This window comes from Podarcis muralis, chromosome 1 (assembly GCF_964188315.1).
Source record: "Podarcis muralis chromosome 1, rPodMur119.hap1.1, whole genome shotgun sequence".
Taxonomy (NCBI): Eukaryota; Metazoa; Chordata; class Lepidosauria; order Squamata; family Lacertidae; genus Podarcis; species Podarcis muralis.
Window position 1 is genome coordinate 24,334,899 of NC_135655.1, and position 25,861 is coordinate 24,360,759.

The 25,861-nt window shown below is 39.8% G+C and overlaps 1 protein-coding gene across 9 annotated transcripts in view; it reads left to right on the forward strand.

Moving 5' to 3' along the window:
* The window catches only part of EML5 (EMAP like 5), an 86,586-nt gene extending 69,430 nt beyond the window's left edge, over nucleotides 1-17,156 (forward strand). For 3 of the 9 annotated variants that reach the window (XM_077924916.1, XM_077924925.1, XM_077924921.1), the window contains 15 exons: nucleotides 1,039-1,117; nucleotides 1,547-1,676; nucleotides 1,804-1,902; nucleotides 4,250-4,270; nucleotides 5,917-6,090; nucleotides 6,207-6,415; nucleotides 8,330-8,487; nucleotides 9,408-9,522; nucleotides 10,774-10,962; nucleotides 11,171-11,343; nucleotides 12,838-13,000; nucleotides 13,917-14,020; nucleotides 14,275-14,428; nucleotides 15,362-15,462; nucleotides 16,318-17,156. In XM_077924916.1, coding sequence (XP_077781042.1) covers nucleotides 1,039-1,117; nucleotides 1,547-1,676; nucleotides 1,804-1,902; nucleotides 4,250-4,270; nucleotides 5,917-6,090; nucleotides 6,207-6,415; nucleotides 8,330-8,487; nucleotides 9,408-9,522; nucleotides 10,774-10,962; nucleotides 11,171-11,343; nucleotides 12,838-13,000; nucleotides 13,917-14,020; nucleotides 14,275-14,428; nucleotides 15,362-15,462; nucleotides 16,318-16,354 — 1,906 coding nt within the window. In that variant the 3' untranslated portion in view covers nucleotides 16,355-17,156. Of the gene's footprint in view, nucleotides 1-1,025; nucleotides 1,118-1,546; nucleotides 1,677-1,803; nucleotides 1,903-4,249; nucleotides 4,271-5,916; nucleotides 6,091-6,206; nucleotides 6,416-8,329; nucleotides 8,488-9,407; nucleotides 9,523-10,773; nucleotides 10,963-11,170; nucleotides 11,344-12,837; nucleotides 13,001-13,916; nucleotides 14,021-14,274; nucleotides 14,429-15,361; nucleotides 15,463-16,317 lie in introns of those variants that run through there. The other 6 variants (XM_077924917.1, XM_077924919.1, XM_077924933.1 and 3 more) reach the window with 6 other exon arrangements.
* The last annotated feature ends 8,705 nt before the right edge of the window (nucleotides 17,157-25,861 follow it).

The window sequence follows — 25,861 nt, forward strand, 5'->3', positions numbered from 1 at the left end:
TGAGGGATAAATTACAGTTTCTAGGATTCTTTGTGGTTTGCCAGGTGCTTTAAATGTATTATGAATGTATGGTGTGCATGCATACAATAAAAACTGTACTGACCAGATAGTAGAACAACAATGAGGGGATTAGGAACAGAGGAACTATGAATGCTATAAAGCAACAGAAAGCTAATAACTGCTAATAATAATAATAATTTATTATTTATACCCCACCCATCTGATTGGGCTTCCCCAGCCACTCTGGGTGGCTTCCAACAAAATATTAAAATACAGTAATGCATCGAACATAAAATACAGTAATGAATCAAACAGTAGAAGGTTCCCTAAACAGGGCTGCCTTCAGAAAAGATAGCTTTGCTGTGAACAAGTGTAGGAAACAAACCAGTGTTGGCTTAGCATTTCATGTGAATCTCATGGTTTGTGTTCTTGCACAATACAAGGAGATGGATAGGTGTGTTCATTAAGAGCCATGACTTGTAAGATCATGTACCGTATTCCATCATGTGTGCACTGCGCCATTGGATTATTACTTTCCACATGGTGGAAATATACAACATTGATCAAAAGAAGTAATAAAATATACGTAATAAAACAACTGTTTATAAAATGGTCCCTATGGTACAAGCACAGCCTTGTTTTTAAGCACATGTCTGTCTGGTGGCCATTGGTGACTAGGAATTGCACACACAAGAGTGAATGGAATCCCATGCAGGTGAGTAACTAAGCTGGTCAAAGAGGGATGAAGCACTCTGTTGACTTCACTTTACCCAACATAGTAACAATGGGACTGCTAGAGGAGGGTAGCCTCTTCCTCCTCAATCAGTATAGGAATGAACCTCTCTGTCCCTTCTTTGCCTGCCCCCAGCAGACTGGTATCATTTCTTTGTAGGGTAATAACTTTCAGGGTTTGTTCATAAGGCTGTCCTAGCAAAGTATCTTACAGCTTTCTCTACCCAGGCGACAGTTCAGAAGATGCTGTTTTAGTACTGAATGGGTGACAGACAACCTTTTCTTATTCACAGTTCTTTGTTTCAGACCACCAGTTAGTAGGGCATTGCCTCAGCCTGAAAAACTTCAGACAAATAACGTTGGCAAAAAAAAGAGACCCATAGAGGTAAGAAAACTTGCTATTCTTATTAGGATTCTCATTTAAACTTCATTATAACCAACTATATGGGGTGTAATAGAAATTTAATTAAACAGCTTCTGTAAACAAATGCCTTGTGGACAAACAGGCAGAATAAGTGATACCGTAATTTATTCTGCAACTATTTAAAGGGATCTTTCAATAGCCCAGACAGACTGGCAGAATAAAAGGGGAATTTGGGGGCAAACTTGTGGGCTGGTCAATACTGCTAGCGAAATATTCCCTGTGTGGTGAGTTAAGGTGAGTTATAGGATTTTTATTGATGCTTTGGAACACTATTAAAAGAAAAAAAATTAAAAGCATTAAACAGCTTGTACAGTGCTGTTCAAAGATGAAATCATGAAATAGCTTTTATTCACAAGGAAGTTTGTGGTGATCATAAATCTGTTTTCTTAGGATCTAGTGCTGGAGCTGGTGTTTGGCTATCGTGGTAGAGATGGCAGGAACAATGTGCACTATTTGAATGATGGTGCTGACATAATTTATCATACTGCATCTGTTGGAATTCTGTACAATGTGGCAACAGGTAGGAAACATATACAGTAGATTCCATCTGGCATTGATACAGTGTTTTTATTTTCTCTCTCGTTTTCTTTTCCCCTCATAGATGTGATATTTATACTTTAAATAATATAACGCATTTGTCTCTGTAGGCTCTCAGTCTTTTTACCAGGAACATAATGATGATATTTTGTGCCTCACTATAAATCAGCACCCCAAGTTTATCAACCTTGTGGCAACTGGCCAAGTAGGTATGTTTGTATTTTTTAAAAAAGAAATTAATATATATGCATGAACAGTTAGTCATGTGAATTCATAGATAGAAGAAAGCATTTGCTTATGCTGCTTCTGTTTGTATGAATGTTACTCAGTTACCTGTGCCAATTATATTTTTCTTGTAATCCTGAAAATTATTTTTAAAACACATTGATGCTTAAGGATGCTAATGCTATATTTTATTGCAGATTTATCAAAATGATTTTTTAAAGCTATTGAGCCCCATTTAATCCCAAAACATTTTCTTTTTTGATTCCACACCTGCCACAATGTACACTATCATGTCCAGCATACACAACACAGAGCAAAATGCCCATTGCTATGAGATGGCGCCTGCCAACCTAGCAGTTCGAAAGCACCCTCAGGTGCAAGTAGATAAATAGGGACCGCTTACCAGCGGGAAGGTAAACGGCGTTCCGTGTGCTGCGCTGGCTCGCCAGATGCAGCTTGTCACGCTGGCCACGTGACCCGGAAGTGTCTGCGGACAGCGCTGGCTCCCGGCCTATAGAGTGAGATGAGCGCACAACCCTAGAGTCTGTCAAGACTGGCCCGTACGGGCAGGGGTACCTTTACCTTTACCTATGAGATGGACGAAGGAATGCAAGGACCCCCTAGGGGTGCAAGCAGGTCTGTGCGCTTTGCAGATAGATGCATTGTGTACAAACTCCACAATATCTTCTGTGAAGACTGAGAAGCTATAGCAGTGTAGGTTGTACCTTCACATCAATACTGAGCCCATGTAGACTAGTAAACAATCCCGCAAACTCTGCCACCCTAGGATAACTTGGTCCTCTGTAACATCCTGCCAAGTGCTAAGGGCTGGATTTTTTTGTTTTTTTCTACCATGCACCCAGTGCAGCTATGTGATAAAGTATTACCTGTTATAGCATTATACTGTTTTCAATAGACATTGATGATCATTCACTTATTTAGGAGAAACGAAGGGGGAAATATGCAGTACACTTTTGAAGCAGAGATAATATAAAAAGATTGAGCTTTCAAAATATGTAACAAAATCAAAATCAAAAGTGCACTAATTAAAAAGCAGTGATCATAAACAATCCAGCACACAGTAATCAGAACAAATTGTCAAATGGGTTGATTAAAGTTGTGCAGGGATGAAAGTGGTCCCTTTTGTACAAAAACCATTGCCAAAAGCTAATCATATAATTTGGGGTAGGAAAGTATTTCTGCAATTTGATTTAAAATGATGCTAAATATGTACCAGAACACAAGGTATTTAGCCAGAACAGATGGAATTTTGAACTGCAGTCTGGAAGATTCTCAAATCCAAACATGATATGGTTTAAATGACAAGTTTAAGGTAGATGGCATGATCCAGCAATTGATTCTGAGAGTAGGTGCACCAGTGTATGCACAGAATTCCCTATACTTCTCATTCGAGAGAGGGAGGCTTCTTTAAAAGAATGGACAAATAGATCTGCTCGTTTCATTTAAATGAGTGTTGAACCTGCATCCTTGAGATCTCTTTCTGCATTCAAGAACACATATAGAATCTGGATCTGAACTATGAACTTAATATCACAGAAAATATGTTAAGAGTGGCAATTATGACAGTGGTCATTGCTAGATCTATTACATTTTTGGATGTTGATACTTTTTACAAACACATTGAGTTGGTTAAGATCTAACAAAACATGGATTGGAGGATCAGGAATGTGCTGTGGACTTGTATTGTTCCTCCCCCTGTCTCCAGCCTTCGCAGGCTCAGGTTTGATTACTTACTTCCTATTTAGCACAAAGAATTTGCCATCATGTCTGAATGAAAAACTGTGCTTACCAATTCTGGATTAGTGGGCAAATGTAAGCCACCATTCTGCAAACTGACCTATTTTAAATAAGAAATTACTAACTGAATCTTAATGCAGAAGGGGAAAGAAGGATAAGGAAAAGAAAGTAGATGAGTCCAAGGCTCACTCGTGTAATGTGAAACCATGGCATTACACATAGTCCTCTGCTATTTTTTCACAACTGTTGAAAGAAAGATTATTTTAAACCATCTCTAACCAAACAGTTTTGCTCTCCGTGCAACTGAGAATTCAACATCACTCAAGTTTGTTTAATTTCTAACTAAACATTGTTCAAGAAAAGGCATCTCCATGCCACTCTGTATATTCTGTTAGTGGAAGCAATAACAACTAACTATATATGGATAGTAAGTTCCCGTTTAATATACCTGCCACAGAGTTCATATTGTTAGACGACAATTCTGAAACCAAACCTTGTACTTTATACCACATATATTTTAGTTATCATTTTCATTCTGGTTGTAATTATTTTTCTGCTGCTTTTCCATTACAGGAGACACAGCAGATATGTCAGGTAAGGGAAACTAAATTTTAACACCTTCAGGTATAACTAGGTTTTTTTGACATTACGTACAGTACTGTAGGTAGGTTAACTGAATATATTTCCATGATATCAAACGCTACAACATTAGCACTAAACACAAAATTCAACAAGATATAAATATGCAAGATTTCCTTTAGATGAAGTCAAAGAATAATTTTAACACATTCTAAAGTTTGTTGTATTATACCCACCACAACCACCACAGTGTTTTGATAAGTGATAAAACATTTTATAACCTATTTTCTTATTTTATATAACTTTTAATTAATTCAGTTTCTGGAAAATCATTGGGGCTGACAACAAATGTTTCTGTTATAAATATTATTTTGTTTAGCTATTCACTCAAGAGGCCTTGGTGACTGAGTTAATAAAGAAATCATCTTTCTCATTTACTGTATTGTCATGCAGTTTTTACCAGCCATCCAGAATGCTTATCAGTGCTATCAAATCCATTTTGTGAAATATCATTATGTTCCTTTGAAAGTCATAGTCTCAGCTGTGATCTTGTATAGTTGTTTTCATCTTGCATGAATAGGTAGTCATATTACATAGTTGTGTATCAAGCAGCTGACAGAAAAGGATAATGTACATGCTTGCCTATGTAGAGCAGTTGTTGTTGTTTCTGAACTCTTATCTATGTGATTCCCTTGATTATAATGTCTTGTGCCACTTGTGTAGCCTATGCACAGTCAGATATTATGTCTCAGCATAGTATGTTCCTCCTAGGACACGTGATGAGGATAGAAGCCCAGCCTTTTAGATTTCCACTGTGGTCCTTGTTGACCATTGTCACATTCCAAAACAGCATCGAGCACATTTCAGAACTGGCAGAGTGTGGCCTGGGATTATGTAGTGCTGAAAAATGCAATGGAAAACATATTTCCCTCATATATTTCAGTCTTCTATAGACTCTTACCACCCATGAATGCCCCTGTACCATATATAGATTTCTTTACTTTATTGCACAAATGAATTGTTGGGTTCCTGCCTGGCATTCATACAATGTATTACAAGCAAATTCAATATGCATGGAGGTCCTGCCAGCAGAGCACATTCAGGACCAGAACCTTAGACCAAGATTCCTATTTCATAAATAGTTTAATAAGTTCAGGATGGCCCATATCTAAAGACCAGTGAGAAGTTTATTTTTTAAAAAAATTTATTAACAGTACAGGCCTCACTCTGTCGTCTCGGAAGTAAGTCCTATTGAATTCTGTGGGGCTTACTCTCTAGTAAGTGCACTTAGGATTGCTGTCTAAATTGTAAACTTGTGAACTGCAGTCTGTATTCATGCTTTGTTCCCTTGTCATTAAACAAATGTAAGGGTATGTATAACTTTATATAGATAATTTAAAATTCAGTTTTTTGTTCTTGTGTTAAGGGGGAACTGAATGAGACTTAAGAAGAAGGTTCTGCTGTTAGATGTATCTTTTCTAGATTTGGGTAATACTTTCCCAAATGAGCACTTTTTGCAGTGTTGGCTTCAGAAAGCAAGATTATAATTTCAGGTTTTGTTCTTTTAACTAAGATTCAAGTTAGTTGAATTATTTAAGTGCTACAAATCATATAAGCTTTAACCAACAAAATAATTTACTGATCTTCTTATATTTGTACAGCTACAGCACCTTGTATTCACGTATGGGATGCAATGAATAAGCAGACATTGTCTGTGTTGCGATGCTACCATTCAAAAGGCGTTTGTTCAGTCAGTTTTAGTGCCACTGGCAAGCTTCTTCTGTCTGTAGGGCTGGATCCTGAACATACCATTACCATTTGGAAATGGCAGGAAGGTAGGAAGGTATTTTGTTTGTCTAAAACACATTTATCTTGTTCATTAATCACTACTTATTGGTACAATACAATTGTGTATATGTGACTTTAAATTACAATTAATTCTTCCTATTAGGTGCCAAAATCGCTAGTAGAGCTGGTCATAATCAGCGTATTTTTGTAGCAGAATTCAGGCCTGACTCCGACACACAATTTGTTTCAGTAGGAGTAAAACATGTGAGGTTCTGGACACTTGCTGGAAGAGCACTTCTAAGTAAAAAAGGACAAACAAGTTCAATAGAAGATGCACGAATGCAGACTATGCTGTCTGTAGCATTTGGAGCTGTAAGTAAATAAACATGCTCTTTACTACATTACTCCTTTTACTGTTGATGTTTCCATGTTTTCATTAAACTATGACTGCCTTTACTACTTTAAAGAATAAGCAGCTCAAACATAAGTTGCATTATAGATTTTGGAAGCCGTTGAATAGTATTTAAACACTTCGCCTTCCAATGCAGATATTTTGTATATTTAGAAAAACTGAATTTATTTAGAAAAATATTTTTAACAACATTTGAGGGTATTGAGGAAGGTTCTAGTAGTGATTCAGACTTCTCTGATAAAGGCTAGTTCTGGAGTGAATGTTTTATGAGCAGTTACCAATATTGTGCTGCATCCATAATTCACTAGAATATGATTGAAACCTCAGTTGAGTACCAGATCTGAACATTTTTTCCACTATATTATAAACTCAGAACATTGTTTGTTTGTTTGTTTGTTTGTTTGTTTATTAAATGATGTTTGAATCTTGCCAAAATAGTCTAAGGCAGTTTTAAATACAGATACAATAAAATCTAATCAGAACAAGCATAAAACTCACATAAAAAACAGAATAATTGCGTGTTAAGGTAACAGGTAATTGTGTGTTAAGATCCCCAGGAGGTTCCCAATAAATAAAGACACAATTGACACGGAATTTAGTTTTCAGGTTATTGGCATAATTTTGGCCACAACTTTATTGATTACAGGTAGTGAGGGGTTTGTTTAGGCATTGGTTCCCGACTAGCTGCACCTGACCGTAGCAGGGCAGCACTGATGACTGGGCCCCACCATATTATCAGTACAGGTAAATATCATGGGGGAGCATTGGTCCAGAATCAGACTCAGGCTCACCCCAAATGCTCCCAGGGACTCTTGTGTGGCCCTACCCCCCGAAAGGGGTCAACAAAAACATGCTGAGTCTCTGGATTCCTTTAATGGAATACCTTTGCGCATTGGAGGGGACAGGTGCTCCAATCCCCCTCCAGACCACCTTGAACCAATGCCTAACTGCCAAACCTTACAAAGTTGTGATAATTTGCTACATGGCAGGCAAAGCCCAAGTGACACAAGCCAATCAGCCAAATGGGGAAATTCCTACCGGGCCCCTGTCCCAAAACAGACGACACACGACAGCATAGCAAGGTCATAGCAAGACCCTAAATATAGGGAGGGTGGGCGGGTGATCCGGTGCACAAAGTGAAAAGAGGAAGCTTTACGCAACATACAGTGGTATATAAAGGTCCCTCAGTTAATACACAAAATTCCCCGTTGGAAAGATTTCCCCAGCAACCAAGGGACCACCAGTCAGGGTTGTTGTGGCTATCCAATCACTCCCACCCACACAAACAGTGAGGTCAGTCCTGATCTCACTGCAACACGTGCCCTCTGTGAGGAGGACTCAATTTACGAGAAAATCTCCAATACCATTAGAAAGCCACTGAAGTACAGCAGAACAGGACAGACTTCTCCTGACACCTAAAAACACTGTTAAGAAGGTGCAAGGCAAATCTTTCTGGGGAGGGAGTTCCATATTGATACTACCAGAGAAAATGACATTTCACCTGGCCAAGGGCCATCGAGGACAAGTCTTAATTGGCAAAATTAAGGACAAGTCTTAATTGGCAAAATTAATTGGACAAAACCTGGACAAGGGCCATCGAGGACAGTCTTAATTGGCAGGCAAGTTCATATGGGAGAAGGTAGTGCTTTGATTCCAGGCCATTAAAGTATTGAAACCGTAAAATAAATATTTTGAACTGAAAACATAAATCATTTTTCTGAAGATATTTTGAACTGGTATAAAATGCATGTAGCAGTTAGCCACAGTTAGTACTCTGTCCACTGTCCTCTGCACCACCTGTAGTTTCATTATAAATATATGCATTTTCCCCTTTTGAAATCATGTGATGAACACATTCCCTCCCTCCTTTTCAGAATAATTTGACATTTACAGGTACAATCAGTGGAGATGTGTGTGTTTGGAAAGAACATATACTGAATCGAATTGTAGGCAAAGCTCACAATGGGCCTATATTTGCAATGTACACAACACTACGAGATGGCTTAATTGTAACAGGAGGCAAGGAGAGGCCGTGAGTCTGGTTTTCTTACAGATACATTTTACAAATATATTAATGAATGCCTAAATGTGTTGAAGTAAATTACACTGTGGTAGTTCTACTTTTAAGTATATACAATTCATTATTTGTACATAAGTAAATTGACAGCCTAAACCTATTTATCTCTATTAGCTGTAGCAGAGCAAGTAGTGACTTTTACTGACACAGCAACGATGGCAACTCTTGTTAAATGTTAGAAAAATTCCCTACCTAATTATTTACAATGAGTAAAACAGGAAACTAAATTCAATTATTTCACCTGTTTCCCACTAGTATTGCATGGTTTGCTGCTAGACTCAATCTTCTTTAGTTTAATACTAATAAGCCTTTCAGAAAAATAATCATTTCAAAGTGAGTGACTGACTTTAAGAAATAATCTTGTATTCTTTATGTTTTCCTATATTCTTACTGCAACAAAATGTATTATAAAGTAAGGTGTATCCTCAGTCATTTTCTCTTACATAGGAAAGAGTTAAGCATGTACTAGATTATGTCTAAGATTAGGGGAATGAATACCCAAGTCAAGGAAGTGAAAAGTTGAGCACTCACGCTCTCACTGGCTAGCATATTAGCCTTAACTACAATGTGACATGAAATAGTTAAAATAACAGAAGCTTCTACAAAATAGTAAACATGTGCTTAACAACTATGACAAATGTGGAAATCTAAAAATTACATACTCTTAAGTAAGCTAAAACCATTGCAAAATAGTTTGTGGATAGCAAAACTGACATAATATTGTATATTTTAAAATAGCGGTTTTAATTATTCATTTGTGAATCTCAGCTGTGATATCCATTGAATGAATGGAATATGGGATTTGAACACATGCATTTTACACTGAGTGATTTTATCTATTCTTTCTATAATGTTTCTTTCTTTATTTTCACTAGATCAAAAGAAGGTGGAGCAGTTAAACTATGGGATCAGGAGCTAAGGCGGTGTCGTGCCTTCAGATTAGAGACAGGACAGATAATTGACTGTGTTCGCTCTGTGTGCAGAGGCAAAGTAAGTGGTGGTCTCCTTAAAGAGATGACAACATCTGTCATGTTGGTTCATATTGGTTTTAGATCATCTTTGCTTATTTGTCAGCAACCTATCTTTTCTGTTTGTTTCTAACCATCACAACATGTATACTCTCAATCTTAGCTGTTAAAATTCTATTCAAATATTAGATAAGAAGAGCCTGTTTGACAAAAGGCTTATGTAGTCCAGTGTTCTGACTGTGGAGGTAGCATATAGCCATCAGGATTAGTAGCTACTCCATGTAACTACTCCATGAATTCTGTCTAATCCCCATTTAAAGCCATTCAGATTGGTGACCTTCACAACATGTTGAGGAAGCATATACGCATGTTGGCATTTTTGGTATTTAGTTTCATTGTTGTACCTTTCGCTGATGTTTCTTGACTTGGGCAATATTGAGATCCTCTCTGCTGCATGAAAGTACTGAAGACGGGACAGAAAGAAAAGAGGAACACCGAGAGCAGAAAAGTGGCAGTTTTCACAACAGGAGAGGTTTGAGCAAAGGGGATGAAGGAACACTGAAAGAGAAAAAGTGGTGGTTTAAAGCAATGTGAGAGATCTAATTAGATTGGAAAGGGAGCAACACTGAGGGTTATCTTTTTGTTCTTTAAGTTTTAACAAGCAGAAAGAACGAATGTGTCTACAACACAGAAGCACAAGCTAGCACCAAAAAGCTAACATGGGTACAGCACAGTCTTTCCCAATTTCCTTCTTGCTCTACTCAAATCTTTCCCAATGTTTAAAATGAGAGTGTGTGTGCAAAGGGAGGTGGGCTGCAAAATAGAAGAGAGAAGGAGGAGGCATGGAAGTGGAGATGGTCTGTGTGCAAGGGACGCTTGAAAAAAGGTGGGAGAAGGGGGATAAGGAGGTAGAGGTGAAAACCAGGCAGTGCAAAGGGGTGTGAAAAACAAGGAGGGAGGAAGAGGCATGGAAATGAGTATGAAGGTGAAAAAAGGAGTACAAGAGGCTTCAGAAATAGGACTGGAAAGGTGAAAAGGGAGCTTAGTAGTTGCAAGGGAAGCTCATGGTTAACATGGGGGAAATAGCAGGAGGTTGGCAATCAGAATGAGCAAGGATCCTGCCCCCCTAGTATTTAATACTTTCATGATTTCAACAATTCCTTTAGTGAAAATATGTTCATGACTTCTAAGTTACTATGCATAGATTCATGTTACCCCTCATCAACAGATGCTATTTTTAAAAATAGTTTTCATTAACTGAACATTGTTCCAGGGGAAAATTCTTGTTGGGACAAAGAATGCTGAAATAATAGAAGTTGGAGAGAAAAATGCAGCATGTAACATTCTAATTAATGGCCACATGGATGGGCCTATCTGGGGACTAGCAACACACCCTTCTCGTGATGTTTTCCTTTCTGCTGCAGAAGATGGGACAGTCAGACTCTGGGATATTGCTGATAAAGTAGGTATAAAAATTACAGTAAGACTATATACCGTAATTGTTTAGAAAAATAAATCCACTGAGAAAACTTGTACATATTTTCTTTTAAATGTATTTAAGTAAATGTAAGATCTAAAAATAAATCATGACATATTCTTGCTATGCTATATTCATTGTACATAAATGGAAACATTTAATTGTGCTTCCTTTTAAAACCCAATTCTCACAGAAGATGGTGAACAAAGTAAATTTGGGCCACGCAGCACGCACTGTGTCTTATAGTCCAGAGGGCGACATGGTGGCTATTGGCATGAAAAACGGAGAATTTATTATCTTGTTAGTGAACTCTCTGAAAATATGGGGGAAGAAAAGGGACAGAAGATCAGCCATTCAGGACATCAGGTGAGATATCATGTTCCCTTACCTGCTGTGGTTCTGGATTCTCTAAAAATTATATCCGCATCTTGTTGGATATGGTGGATGTGCATGCATGAGGAGGCAGCATTAAGAACATAGGAGTATCCCTGCTAGATTAGACCAAAGTCCATTTATGCCAGCAATCACTCCCCAAAGTGGCCAACCAGGTACATATGGGACGTCCACAAGGACATGAATGCGACAGCAAGAAGACATGAATGTGACAACACTCTGTCCAGTCATGTCCTCAGCAAATAACTATTAATCTCAGGGTCATGGGTCATTCCTGTATTGCAGGGGGTTGCACTATATGACTTTTATGGTCCCTTCCAATTCTATGATTCTATGATACTGGAAGTTCACAGCCCACAACCATCATGATCTAGTTATTGATAGCCTTATCCTCCATGAATTTGTCTAAACTGCTTTTTAAGGCCATCCAAACTGGTGGCAATCACAACAACTTGTGGGAGTGAATTCATAGCTTAATTATGTACTGTGTGCACACTACTGCCTGTCACCATTTTTTGAAGGGAACAGAGTGATTTAGGCCCCTTTAAGACACACAACCAGTAGCAGCCAGTGGGGTGGGGTGGGTCTGCGTTGCTGACCTGGCTTCCCGATGCTGCACATCTCTGCCAGTCAGTGGCAGGAGCCTTGGATTGGCTCTGCCGCTTCATGCCCACTGCACTGAGCTCCCCACTGCTTTGCCACTCCCCCTCATGGTAATAGGCAGCGACGGGTGCGAAGCCAGCTCAGCCATGCTGTGCTGTGCTGCTAACCGCTGGGTGCATGTGCAAGCCAGAAAGAGAATTTTTTTAAAAAATATATGCAGATTTTGCAAAGCCCTAGTGAAACCCCAAGGTTTTCAAGAACATAAATTACTGACAGTTTCAGTGGTGGTATTTGTGGAGTCCATACTTGAGGTGCTGTTTAACTAAGGTTTATTCAGAGTAGACTCACTGAAATTAATGAACATGACTAAATGAGTAAACATGTAGTTGAATACCATCCTATGTACAGATGAACAGAGAACTAGACAGGAATAGCATAACATGTAGAGAAAAGGATGCTATTTGACGTGGAGAAAATGTTTGAAATGGAATAAAACCATTTTGTGGCAGAGAAAATCGTTAAGAAATGACCAAGTTTGATTTGGAGAGGTTCAGTTAGTGATTAAAGGGGGGGAAATACTCCACTTGATATATACTATGAAAAAGGCATGATCTGATGACATTGTTACTTAGAAATAAATCTCACTGTGTTCAGTGAGGCTTCCTCCAAGATAAATGTATGTAGAACTGCAGCATTGAAATGTCTTTTATTTCATATTTATATAGCATATGCTTTAAATCTTTGCTCCATTTTATACCACAATCATTTTACAAAATATCTGGCATAAAAAGTAAATGAAAAAAATAATATTTTGAGATTTGTTTAATACAAGCAAGAACTCATTTAACCTGTTTATCTACATAGGTTCAGTCCAGATTCTCATTACTTAGCAGTGGGTTCCAGTGAAAATGCAGTGGATTTTTATGACCTGACATTGGGGCCTGCTCTTAACCGAGCTAGCTACTGCAAAGACATTCCTAGTTTTGTAATTCAAATGGATTTTTCAGCAGATAGCTGTTATCTTCAGGTAAATATAACTGGGAGCTTTTATTTTTTTATTAATTTAAACTTGTTTCATAAACATGCCCTTTTAAACTGGGGGGTATTGCTTTTGTTTGTTACTATGGTATGTCTTTTTGTGTTTTTATATTGTAAACTTCCCTGTGATCTTTGGATGAAGGGCAGTATTAATATTTAATTAATAATAATAACAACTATTTTCAATATCTTACTCTGTTTATCATCTCTCACATGTAAGTAGAAATACATCTTGGAACCGATGGTTAGTTTATGTCCAGGAATTAAAAACTCCTATTTGTTTCATGTGTTACACAGGCTCCGACATAACGAAGAGCACATTGGGAAGGCACAGTGCTGCAAACGGGCTTGCAACATAGAAGCGCAGTTAAGCAAAGCTTCTGTTTGTGAGCACCAGTGCCTCTATGTGTCTACCAGGCCACCAGGATCTGTGTAATTTGTGAACCCTTTTTCAAGCCATTGTTATCATGCCAATAGCCAGCACCCACATTTGCAACCTCCATGCAAAGGTGCTGGTTCTCATGAATGGTTCCACTGTAAGCTTGATAGTGGCTCCAAGTTATTCACTTAGAAGCTGTCATTATGTCTGAACCAGTTTAAAGACAATTCAGCTTTTGTGTTGCGTTGTAGAAATGCACTACTTTTTATATTCCTAGAATATTCTGTTAAGTATTGTTACCATGACAAGACTCAAGCAAAAACCAAATCCGAATAAGAATAGGATGATTGACAGGATAGCATAGGACCAGGTACATACACCAACAGTTTTACTGTTGATTTTGAAAATTATATTGATTAGTATCTCTTGATATGTTGACCTATTTGTTCCTTAGCAGAAACGTATTTCAAGACAAAAATATCTTCAGGATATCTGCAATTGTATCACTCTATACTAATTCTTATAGGTCTCTACTGGGTCTTACAAAAGGCAAGTTTATGAAGTGCCTTCAGGAAAACAGCTCCTGGATCAAACTGTGATTGATAGAATAACATGGGCCAGTTGGACCAGGTAAATCCAGACATACTGAAGCTTTCTTAAAATATGCCACATCATTTCCTGCCCAAATTTATGCAATTCCTGTTTTATGGATGTATAAGCAGTTTTTCTGACACTATTTGTGCTGTGACATAATTGCTGTGCACCATCCTGTACTCTTAATAGAATAAATGATCTATGTAAACACTTTAAATAAGTAAATAAAATTACATCAATCCTCAAAATGTATTTCTTTAAATGGCTCCATTTCCTACCTTTTGCTTCAGCATTTTAGGAGATGAAGTTGTTGGAATCTGGTCCAGGCATGCTGAGAAAGCCGATGTAAATTGTGCCTGTGTTTCTCACTCGGGAATCAGCCTTGTAACAGGCGATGACTTTGGCATGGTCAAGCTGTTCGACTTCCCTTGTCCAGAAAAATTTGTAAGAACCTTTTGATTGAAGATTATGAGAGCTCCTTTACTAAGTTGAACCACTGTAAAATTGGAGAAGGAAAATTGCAGGATATTTTTCTTTACCACCTAGTTTTCTTCAACAGGACCTCTGGAGTCCTTTGAAGATGGAAAATGAAAGATACAAGTATCATTGCTTGCTTGGTGGTTTGAGTCAATGGGACAGTCCTGACTCCATTCATACAACTTGCCACTAACCTGTTGCAAGTGGCTGTTGTGTGCCCAGGTGCTGCAACCCTGCCAACCTGACCCAGTACAGAAACCAGTCAATACTCAAGGCCACAACTTTATTGATTCCAGATGTAAGAGGTCTGACATGGCCATTGGCCAATTTGGCAGGTAGTTTTCCTGGCCGTCAGAGAGCCATTTTGGTTCCCCACCATCTGATATTCCCCCAGCAGAGGCAGCCCCTCATCGGGAAACATTGGGCAAGGCAGCGCCAGCCTGCAATGCTGTCCCACCTTCTAAGATGTAAGTGGATTTGCATGCCCAGGTGCTGGCTGCAACAAGTAGCAGTTGCAGCCCTTTGTGGACAGTTGAGTAGCAGAGTGGACTCAACCTAGCCCCAGAGTGCTGTTTCCCAGTGGAGGAGCACAGCACTGAGAGAACAAATAAGAGAATGCATGTGCAACTGCTGTATCACTGTTCTGCAGTTCTCTACATAGAAACAGAAGTGTGGTTCAGCAGCTGGATCAGTGCAAACTTCAAATTGATCCAGCTGCTGAACCACACTTTTGTTTCTAAAGGGTCAGGAGAGATTGGGATAGTGTGGCAGTAATGTGGATGGTAGCAGCATGTTGTGGGGGAGACAGATTAAAAATAATTCTCCATATGCATACTGTGGAATTAGGGGCTCATTTTAAAAATAATGAAAATGACATGTAGATTTTGTTTTATTTCAAAGGCAAAACATAAACGATTTTTAGGTCACTCAGCCCACGTGACTAATATTCGTTTTACAAGTGGGGACAGATATGTTGTTAGTGCTGGCGGAGATGACAGCAGGTATGTAAATCTTTATCTAAATGCTAGAAAAAAACAGATTAAAGCAAATTATTTTCTGCTTTTTCTGAAAAGGGACTCAGTGTTTGTATTCCATTCCCTCGCTGTGTTTTACATCCAGCACTGATTGCTGGAGTCTTGTGAACGGAAGTTCTATTCTGTATTGCTTTTGTGTTCTCTCTTCTCTCTGAGAACAAGAAAGAGAGGAGCCATGTTTTCCTTTGTCCTGATTTTGTATATAAATAAAGTAGCTTAGTTCGGTCCCAGCTCCTGCCCACCTAGCAGTTCGAAAGCACCCCCGGGTGCAAGTAGATAAATAGGGACCGCTTACTAGCGGGAAGGTAAACGGCGTTCCGTGTGCTGCACTGGCTCGCCAGATGCAGCTTGTCACGCTGGCCACGTGACCCAGAAGTGTATGCGGACAGCGCTGGCCCCCGGCCTCTTAAGTGAGATGGGCGCACAACCCTAGAGTCTGTCAAGACTGGCCCGTATGGGCAGGGGTACCTTTACCTTTACCTTTAAAGTAGCTTAGTACTCACACCCCCGAGCCTAGCTTCTGCTGATGTTGTTTCTCTGCTAATGTGTGCTCAGTGTCTCTGGACATGAGTCACAGAATCTCATCGGGAAGTAAGATTGAGGAGCGGCACACAGATAAGAGTAACGGGCTGGCACATATAATGTCGTTGCCCGCCCTGCCTGCCGGCAATTACCCCGACACTCAGATGCTTGAAAGACAAGCAGTCATGTTGAACTAGCAAAAAGCCAAGCATAACAACTTTAAATATACATTGAAATTACTTTTAAAATCTCTCAACTTGCTGTAACTTTTATTTATTCTCTTTCTGTTTGAAAATACAGCATATTTGTCTGGAAATGTGTACATATGCCACATTGAGAGACATGGAGACCTTCCAAAGAGGACACTACTGAAGAGGCGTCAGTGCCCCACAATTGCAAAGAGACATTCTCCAGTGTCCAGCATGCTTCGAGAAATGGTGCTGATAAAAACAGACAACAATCCACCTGACTGACTAGAGTCTATCAGAAGGATGGAGCACTGCAAATGTATTGAGTCTAGTCACAGTACTGCAGTATCAGATATCCTACATCTGTTTCCCACTCACTGCCAGATGCTGAAACACATGGAAAGGAAGAAGTGAGTTTTGGCTCAGTGTACAGTTTCCCAATAAGATCCTGAATTTGTAATCAAGAGATGTTATTTCTGACCTAGTGCTGTACATTGCTGTGTTTACTTTCAGCATGAATGTTTAAGTACTGGGGATTGACTCTCACTCAAATAGAAGACTCCTTATTTTATTACTGAAATGAAAGCCACCTTGCAGCTCTTAAACTATAATATTTTTTTAAATGGGTGAAAATAAAATAGAAAATAAAAGAGATAAACCAGCAAAAGGTTTATCTAGTTCACAAAAAAGTCCCAAGAATTAAGTTTGTTCCTAGGACCTGCAGAAATTCTATTGGTTTTAAGGCTTGGGTTGTAATAATGTCTGGTGAATGCTAGTAGACATGCGTGAACCCATTCTTCAAGGCTAATTTAGTGTTTTTGTATCACAAGCATTAAATTAGTTCTGTGAGCAGAATAACATTTGCTCACATTGTGAGTGCCTTGCCCACAACCTAAAAGTCTAACTCTGGTTTTTGCCTTGTGAATAAAAGTGTTCTCAATGAAAGATAAATCGCTGTGTTTGCTTGCAGAGCTGTGCTGGAAATGAGGACCAGGCTGCTCATGTTAATGTTTATACAGTACATTTAAGAAGCTGTGGGGTGCCATTCGATGCAATAGGATTTATTAATTGCATTTTCACAGCATTGCTTAGTGAATTCAAAGTGAATAGATAATTCAAATATATTTTACCAATTATTATTATTTTGCACAGAGTAAGACTCATTGAATCTCTTGCTCTCCGGCTAATAATCTTACAGCTAGTCCATTCATTCATGCATACAGGCACCCACAGAAGGCACATGAGGGATCATTTGTTCTGAAACCCGTGTCAAAATCGTATCCACACAGGGGAAAATTACACGCAAGTTGGCGAGTTAGATTTTTGAAATGCAAGTGCCTGTATGTTTGAAATGGTTCTAACAACCAAATGTAAGCATCAAAATAAGCATACATTCTGAATACACTGGTTTGTGCTTCTTAGTACAGGTATATACATGAGAATTGCAGGTGACAAATGAATCGCTTCTGTGACATTTGTGTCCCTGGCACATTCCACTGCATGCACAGTCTTGGCACCCCTCTTTTACTTCCCTCACTGATTAGTACTGAGAAGCATCCTGTGTGAAACATTTTAGATCTAATTTGAGGCCAGGCACGCCCATTCCCTGTTTCTCTGAACAATGAGAATTCAGCATCCCAGCAATCATGCAGCCTTCTGCTGGGTTCAGGTTATCTAAATCAGGGTAATGTGTATATCCTGTGCATTGTGGGACATCAATATAATGAGATGCAAAAATAGAATTAACTCTGCCCAATGCAACATTCACAAAATTATGTTCTAGTTTTCCGCGAACCCTAATGTGAACATCAGATTTACCCCAAAGCATGCTTGAAAGTGGATGGGGAGGGGGAAATCCATCTTTTGACATAACTATGCTGATTTACCATTCAGCAGAGTGTTTAACTTATTTGGGGGTAACTAAACAACATAAAATTGTCTTGAGTATTGTCTAGAATTATTTTTCCATGTACAGTAATTATACACGGCAATCCAGGAAATGTAACATCTTTTTTTAAAGCCAGTTTGATTACATATCATGTCAGAACTCTCTTCTCATAATCAAATACATGATAACACCCATAACCCATGTTTTGAAGTTGGCTTATTTAAACCATGTTTTGGGGGGTTTGGACAAAATGATGAGCTGCAGTTAATTAAAAAAAAACAAAGAGAAGTGAAAGCTTTCAAATTCCACCTCCCAGCTATGAAGGAAGAGGAAGAAGGAGGGGGAAGTGCGCAAGCCAGAGGCTCACTGCAGCATTGTGAAAAACCTCTGGCTTTTTGCCTCCCAGCAGCCACATTCATACAATGCGGATAAACATGTGAGCATGCTAAACCTACTATGCACTCACCAATCACTGTGATACAAGCAAACCAAATTCTTCTCCTGGTTATGTTACTTTAGACCTTATAGAACAAGCCCCCAAATTCCATTATCATTGGCCATATTGGCTGGGGTTGATGGAGTTGGAGTCTAACAACCTCTGGAGGCCTCCAGGTCTACCAGCCACCCTCTACCAGATGCCTTGGCTTTGCACTTTTAACACCTCATAAATTAGAAGGGATTTAACGAGAGACCATATTTGGATGGACTAATTAGGGTTTATCTGCATGCTTACCCAGCCAATGTTATTTTCCATGGTGGAGGGAAGAGCACGTGTCATATTTCCACTATTTGCATACAATGTTGTAACACAGGTGCTTAAACAAGTGTTTATTTCTTCTCCATCAAGAGAAGATCATATGAGTTGGGCCTGCAATACATTTTGTTTCATGAGCATGGTGGAGGGATATGTAAATAACTGTTGTATCAAAGGCGTTCAGCAAGCTGAAAGCTCAGATTGAAATAATCGCAAATGTGTCAGTTTATTTTGAAAACATGAACTGTTGATACCACTCTCCATGTATAAGCATTTGCATAATATAGAGACTATGGTGAAATGTTCTGGAAGCCAAGCTAATTGAACAGTTACAAAAACGAGTCCCCTTTTCCAAGCAGGCATTTAAAAAACCACAAAATACGGTATATGTGTGAATGACAGTTCTATATTATGTAAGAACAAATATTAGGCACCCAAGCAACAACTTGTTATTAAAATTTCTATCCCACACTTCCTCAATAAGGAGCCCAGGGCAGCAAACTTAATACATCTTAATACTATGAAAAATCAAATTCAAACATATTCAAACATTAAAAACAATAACAAGATCCAACAACATTTTGAAACGTCTAAAAGCATTTTAAAACAATCACATTCACAGCTTGTAGTTATAAGGCTGTCCAGAACAGTACCTTTCAGCTGTCAAATGCCTGGGTGAACAGGAATGTTTTTAAGTTCCTCCTGAACGTTAATAATGAGAGACAGATGCGTCTCCCCGGGGGGGGGGGGCATTCCACAAACAAGAAACCACCAAGGTTACTTCATAGGTTAAGGCTAACTGGGCAGCAGCTCGCAGCAGCACCCCTCCTGCTGATCATAGGGCCTGTGGGAATGGAGTCAGAGAGTCAGATGGCTGCCTCCTCTGTGCTATTTTGTTACCTGCACAGGTGAGGTCACGTCCACCTCTGGTCACATGTAGAGGAAGTTTGTCCCAGCCCAGGAGGAAACAGGAAGTTCCGACTGGCTGGTCCAGACATCCCCTTTTTATGTCCACTCTAGGAATGTTGTATTTGATTGCTCTGTGTTTCACACCCCACAGGGTCCTGTATGGTTGTTACTTGAGGAGGTGTTCTTTTGGGCTACTGTTCAGAGTTTTGTGCTAGTACTAGCACCTTGCATTGAGCCTAGTAGCTCTGACAGCCTGAGCACTGCTTTCAGGACCGGTGACACATGGTCCCATCCAACCTAGCAGCCATTCTGCACTAGCTGCAGCCTCAGATGGTCTTCAAGGGCAGCCCCATGTATAGTGCATTACTGTAGTTCAGGCAGGAGGTCACCAGAGCATGGACAACTGAGGTCAGGCTATCCAGTGCTGGAACAGCTAAGCAGAGCATAAGCACTCATAGCCATGGAAAACTCTTGAGAGGTTAGCAATGGCAGACTAGGGAAACCATGCTCCAGATTCATGGATGACAGCTCCAAACCATGTCATATAGCTGTTAAATAGTGCAGGAGACAGCATAGCCCCTTTCAGCACCCCACAGAACAAAAGCTGTGAGGTTGAGCAATAGTCTCTGCCAATAGGGGTGAAACCACCATAATATGGTGCCTCCAACTCATGCTTCTGAGGCATTCCAGAAGGACACCATGGTCAATGGTGTCAAAAGCCATTGAGAGATCAAGCAAAATGAATAGGGGCACAGTCCCTATAGGACAATCAAGACTGTTTCAGTGCAAAAACAGGGCCTGAAACAAGACTGAAATGGGCATATATAACCTGCTTCCTCCAGGCATATCTGCAGCCGGTCAACTACTAACCTCCTGATCACCTTGCCCAGAAAGGAAATGGCTCCATCTTTATTACAGCAGTAAATAGTAATGTATAAATTGCATACTCTGTGAATACATCCATTTCAGTGGGTCTTCTGGTAAGGGGCACACGGCACAGGCAGTTAGTGACTGTGCCATGTGCCAGCCCTCCTTCAAGCCTGGGAAATTGTGGTTGTCCTATCAGCAGACTTTGGGTCTGCAGCTGCTATTGTTGAATGCCAAGCCAGCTTTGAATAACACCTCTCTCAACCATGATTTGATTGTGGATGAGGAGGCTGATCTGGTCTGTTACAGATCAGGATGGGTAAGCAGGATGGGGTTGGTCTGTACCAGATCCAGGAGCTCTTGGAGGAAACTGATTTTCTAGATCTATTTCAATCAGTGTTTAGGCCTGGTTTTCGCACAGAAACTGCTTTGGCCACGTTGTATGATGGAAGCGAGGAATCACTGTTGGAAAAGAGACAGGGGAAATGTGTCCTTGTCAATTCTCAACCTCTCAGAGGCTTTTGATACCATTGGACATGATATCCTTCTGGGGCAACTGTCCAAGCTAGGAGTGGGTGGCACCGCTTTGTGGTGGTTCTGGTCTTACTTGGATGGACTTTTCCACAGGGTGATGCTTGGGGACTGCTCATTGGCCCTGTGGAGCCTCAGGGTACAATTTTATCTCCAATGCTGTTTAACATCTACACAAAACTTCTGAGTGGGGTTATCCAGCCTTTTGCAGTGCATTATCAGCAATATGCTGATGACACATAGCTCTACCTTTCCTTTATGGTGTGGCAGATTGGACCATTGTTTTGTCTCGGTAATGGACTGGATGAGAACCAATAAACTGAAGCTCAATCCAGATAAGACTGAAACACTCTTAGTGGGCGGTTTGCTAAACCAGATGGCTGTGAGGTTGCTTGCTCTTCATGGGGTTACACACTCTCTGAAGGAGCGGGTATGTAGCTTGGGGATACTTCTAGATCTTTTGCTGTCACTTGAGGCTAAGGTGGCTTAGCCTTTGGCTGGGGGCCTAGCTGCACTCCTGGACAGTGATGGCCTAACCTATGTCACCTATGCTGTGGTAACCTCTAGGTTAGATTACTGCAATGTGTTATGGGGCTGCCTCTGCAGGCAGTTCAGAAACTTCAGCTGGTACAGAATTCAAGGCCAGGTTGCTCATCAGCAAAAGGTGGTTTGAGCTTATTACACTGTTCCTGGCCCAACTGCACTAGCTGCCAATTAGCTTTTGGACCCAATTCAAAGTGCTGGTTATAGCTCAGGACCGCTATAGCTCAAGGACCATCTCTGTCCATATGAACCTACCGAGATCCTCATCTCACACGCTTCATCGTGTGCCTCCTCCTCGAGAGGTCCAGAGGTTGGCAACACGAGAACAGGCCTTTTCTGCAGTGGCTCCCCATTTGTGGAATGCTCTCCCCAGGAAGGCTCACCCGGCCCCTGCATTACATTATCTTTAGGCACCAAGTGAAAATGTTTCTCTATAACCAGGCCTTGGGCTGATTAACATTCTATGGACTTTTAAAGGTCTTTGTGGGTGGGTGGGGGTTTATTGGTTTGTTTTTATTATGCATTTTGTGTTCTCATTTTGTATTTTTATGTTGTGAACCATCCTGTGATCGTCGGGAAAAGGGTGGTATGCAAATTTAATAAATAAATAACAATGAAAAATATTGAGTTTAACCAATTTTGAATACCACCCAAATGCTTTTTACAGCATGACCACCTTTGCACATAGTGAAATCTCTGGGCCTCTGGGAAGGAGGGCCCTAATGCCAAATGCAGTTCACAGACAACACACTTAAAGAGCTCCAAAAATCCAGCCTGTGGAGTGTAGGGGGAACTTCAAAGTCTGCAACTGGCTGCTACTCCTTTATACAAAATAGGCAGCTGTCCCTGGACTGATATCCCTCCTACCCACAAGCAATTATGGTTGCAAAACGAGAAACAAATTGTAGCATAGTACCAAACCTGTTCTTGCAAGTACTGACTTGTTCTTGCATAGGTATGCAACTCATAACAAAAATTGCAGTAGAAAAACCGCATAGGAATGGGAGTGAGTAGGGAGCTGCTGCACAACTTAAGGGACTCCAGGAGTGAAACACAGACTTATGAGAAAGACATCTCCAGCCAGAGGCGGACTTTGGTAATCTTTTGTAATATGGCAAGGCCTGTGTGGGGCCAAAATTTAGTGCCTCCAAATGGATCTTCTCAATTATGGATCTTCTTAAGATTTGTGCCCTCTTGGCTTGGTGCTCTGTACAGGGGAACCATCTGCACTGCCTTAAAGCTGGCGCAGCTCCAGCCCTGCAAAGTCTACAGGCTGTGGCACACAGCAGCTTTCTGTATTGCAGATTCCTAGCCTGTTCCTTCTCAGGTTCCTCCTATCCAGCACTTGGAAACTCTCTGGCAAATGTTTGTGCCCCCTAGAGGCACAAGCCTCACACTTCCAAGAACCATGAGATTTGGATAACCATTTAGTCTGAGAGGACATTGATTTCATTCATTTGCAAGATATGGGCCCCTAACTAAGACTGTATTTTGCTTTGCATCTAGTGAAAAGTAGCCATTTTAGAAATTCAATTTTCATGGATTCTCCTAAATAGGAATTACCACAGACCATCCTTTAATAACTCCCTGCCCCCTGAAGAAAATATAATTTAGACTAAAAAACACAATTCCATAATTAAGATTTCTCGAGAGTCTGATGTTGAACACTATTTTTTTCAAGCAAAATGTGTTGAGTGTAGAATTCATATTTCAGGTGCATGAATGTTAGTTTCTAAACTCTAGACTGTATCCTGCTATGGCCATGAAGGCTGGTGAATATTTTGAGAATTCTGTAAATTATTATTTTAACCCCAAACCCAAATGCATGAAATCTTGCACAAACTACATGACTTTGTGGTTCACTTTTTTGAAAAAATCTTGGTGCTTTCAACGCTTTTCCATAATGATAAAGCCTGGTTTGTTTTTGTTTTTCATTTTATTGCAAATATTTCATTATGATTGTGCTTTGGAGCCTTGGGGCATCTAAAGTAATTTAAAAGAACAATTGTGTGGCTAAATGTAAAGCTTCACCTTGCTGCAGTGTTCTTGAATACAGAACCTTGGCTTAGAAAACATTGATTTATTTGCAAACAATATAACATTTTAGTTGCTTTTTCTTGTAAGTGTGACTCAAGATAATAAGGGCAAAACTATAGACTAGATGATGCTTACTGAAAATTTATAATTGTAGGACTGAACAGACATCCTTTTGAACTCATCCAGTGTCTGTCTGTCTCTCTCCCTCTCTCTCTGTGTGTGTGTGTTTGAAATTAATAGGGAATACAGTTTTAACAGCTGTCACCTGGTAAAGTGACCTGTGGTCCTAAACCACTTGATAACATTCAATAAATTGGGCCCAAATCACAGGATGTACAAAGGAAGGCAAATTATGTATTTAAATGGACCTATACAGTACTCTGTATTTAGAGAATAGCTCTGTGCCACATCTGACCCCCAACAAATCCAGTCCAACAGCTATGTTTGGCGACCCACAACAGATTTGATGTACTAAGTTTTCTGCTTGCACAGGAAGGCAAAGAACCACGCAAAGTAGGGGAAAGTTGTCAAGCACCTAGCACGTGGGTGGTGCTGGACTGGATTTGACCATCTGTACAGGACTGATACAAAACATGCAAAGTTTGGAAAACTTTGGCATTACAACAAACAAAACATCTGCAGGCTGCATTGCAAGTGGTAACAGAGGACGCATTATCCGACCCACTATGCTGCTGAAACCTAAACTTACCCACTTACTTGACGTCCCTTGTACTACTTATTTTGAATCAAGTTGCACTGAAATCAACAGGACTTGCTTCCAAATAAATGTTTTGGATCTCAGGCTGAGAGGCACCGGAAAGTGTGTTTAGAGGGATTTATTGATGCTTGGTTTGTCTGAAGCCAGATTGGAGCTGTGGGTGGGAATTGGGTCAACAGAACCTTGTTTTCGATTTTGCCAGTGAGCGCTGGCAACTGCAGGTTAAGCTGCACAGTGTTAAAGGTCAGCTTCTGCCACAAAGGGCTTAATATCGCCAGGCTGCTTCCAGCCGTTTTAGGCCACAGCCAAACAGGGCTGGCCCAAGACATTCTGGCACCTGAGGCGGACCACAAAATGGCACCTCCTTCCCTACCAAGGAAGAAGGGGTGAGAGGAGATCTCTATCAGAAACAAGGGGGAAATAAACGTATACAATGGGATGTGCTGCCTCTGTGTTTCTGCTGCTTGAAGCAGTCGCCTCTCCTTTTCTCATGTGAGGCCAGCTCCTGGCTAGTTTTGTCCTCGGTGAAACAGGAATAGCTTCCTGCAAATTGAAAGTATTTCCATAAACAAGGTTACAAATAAGTATTTGAATATGTGATTTCCAAAAGCCCTGAAGTATTCATCATTATGAATTGAAGGCAGAAGCTTTCATTAACTCGAAATGCCTTGCTTTGTCACTGTTCCTATTTTTTTTAACACAACACGCTTTTTATGCCCTTCACTGTCTGTTTTACCACATTTCACTGAAATTCCTGGAACGATTTATTTTCTAGGTCCCCAATATCTCACTCTAACGTGTTTGTCAGATGATCCATTTTGCTTTAACAGCAGCAACAAAATGTTACGTCCAACTATAACCCAAAGGTTAACTGTGACCTTTATTACAGTAGCAAATTGTGTTCTCTTTTGGGTTTTCATCATAAAGAGCTAATCCCTGTGATCAAATAATCTTCGAATTTGTTATTTAAAAAGTGTATCAGTTAAGCCTTTTTTTTCCATACATCAAGTTTTTTATTTAAAAAATCTGAAAACAAAGATTTTGAAATAATTTCCTCGGTTGTTAAATTTCAGAATTCAAGAATATATTGGTCAAACTTGAGTTTAAAAATGTGGAGTTAACTTTCGTTTTCCGATATCTAATGTAAATATTTGTACAGAATATTATCTTTTGTATATTTTTGTGAAAATGTAGTTCCCCAAAAGATACAAAAGATTTAATAAAAAATACATTTATGTTACTGCTTAATCTTTTATATTATACCCTAAGGAGCCCAGAACAACACCCATTTCTGCCATTTAGATTCCAGGATATACCTATGTATAATTATAGTAAAGTACTGTTTCAAGGAAAACCAGTACTTCAATACACAGACTTATTAGCAGGCCTGCCCATACTCCTTCGCTCCT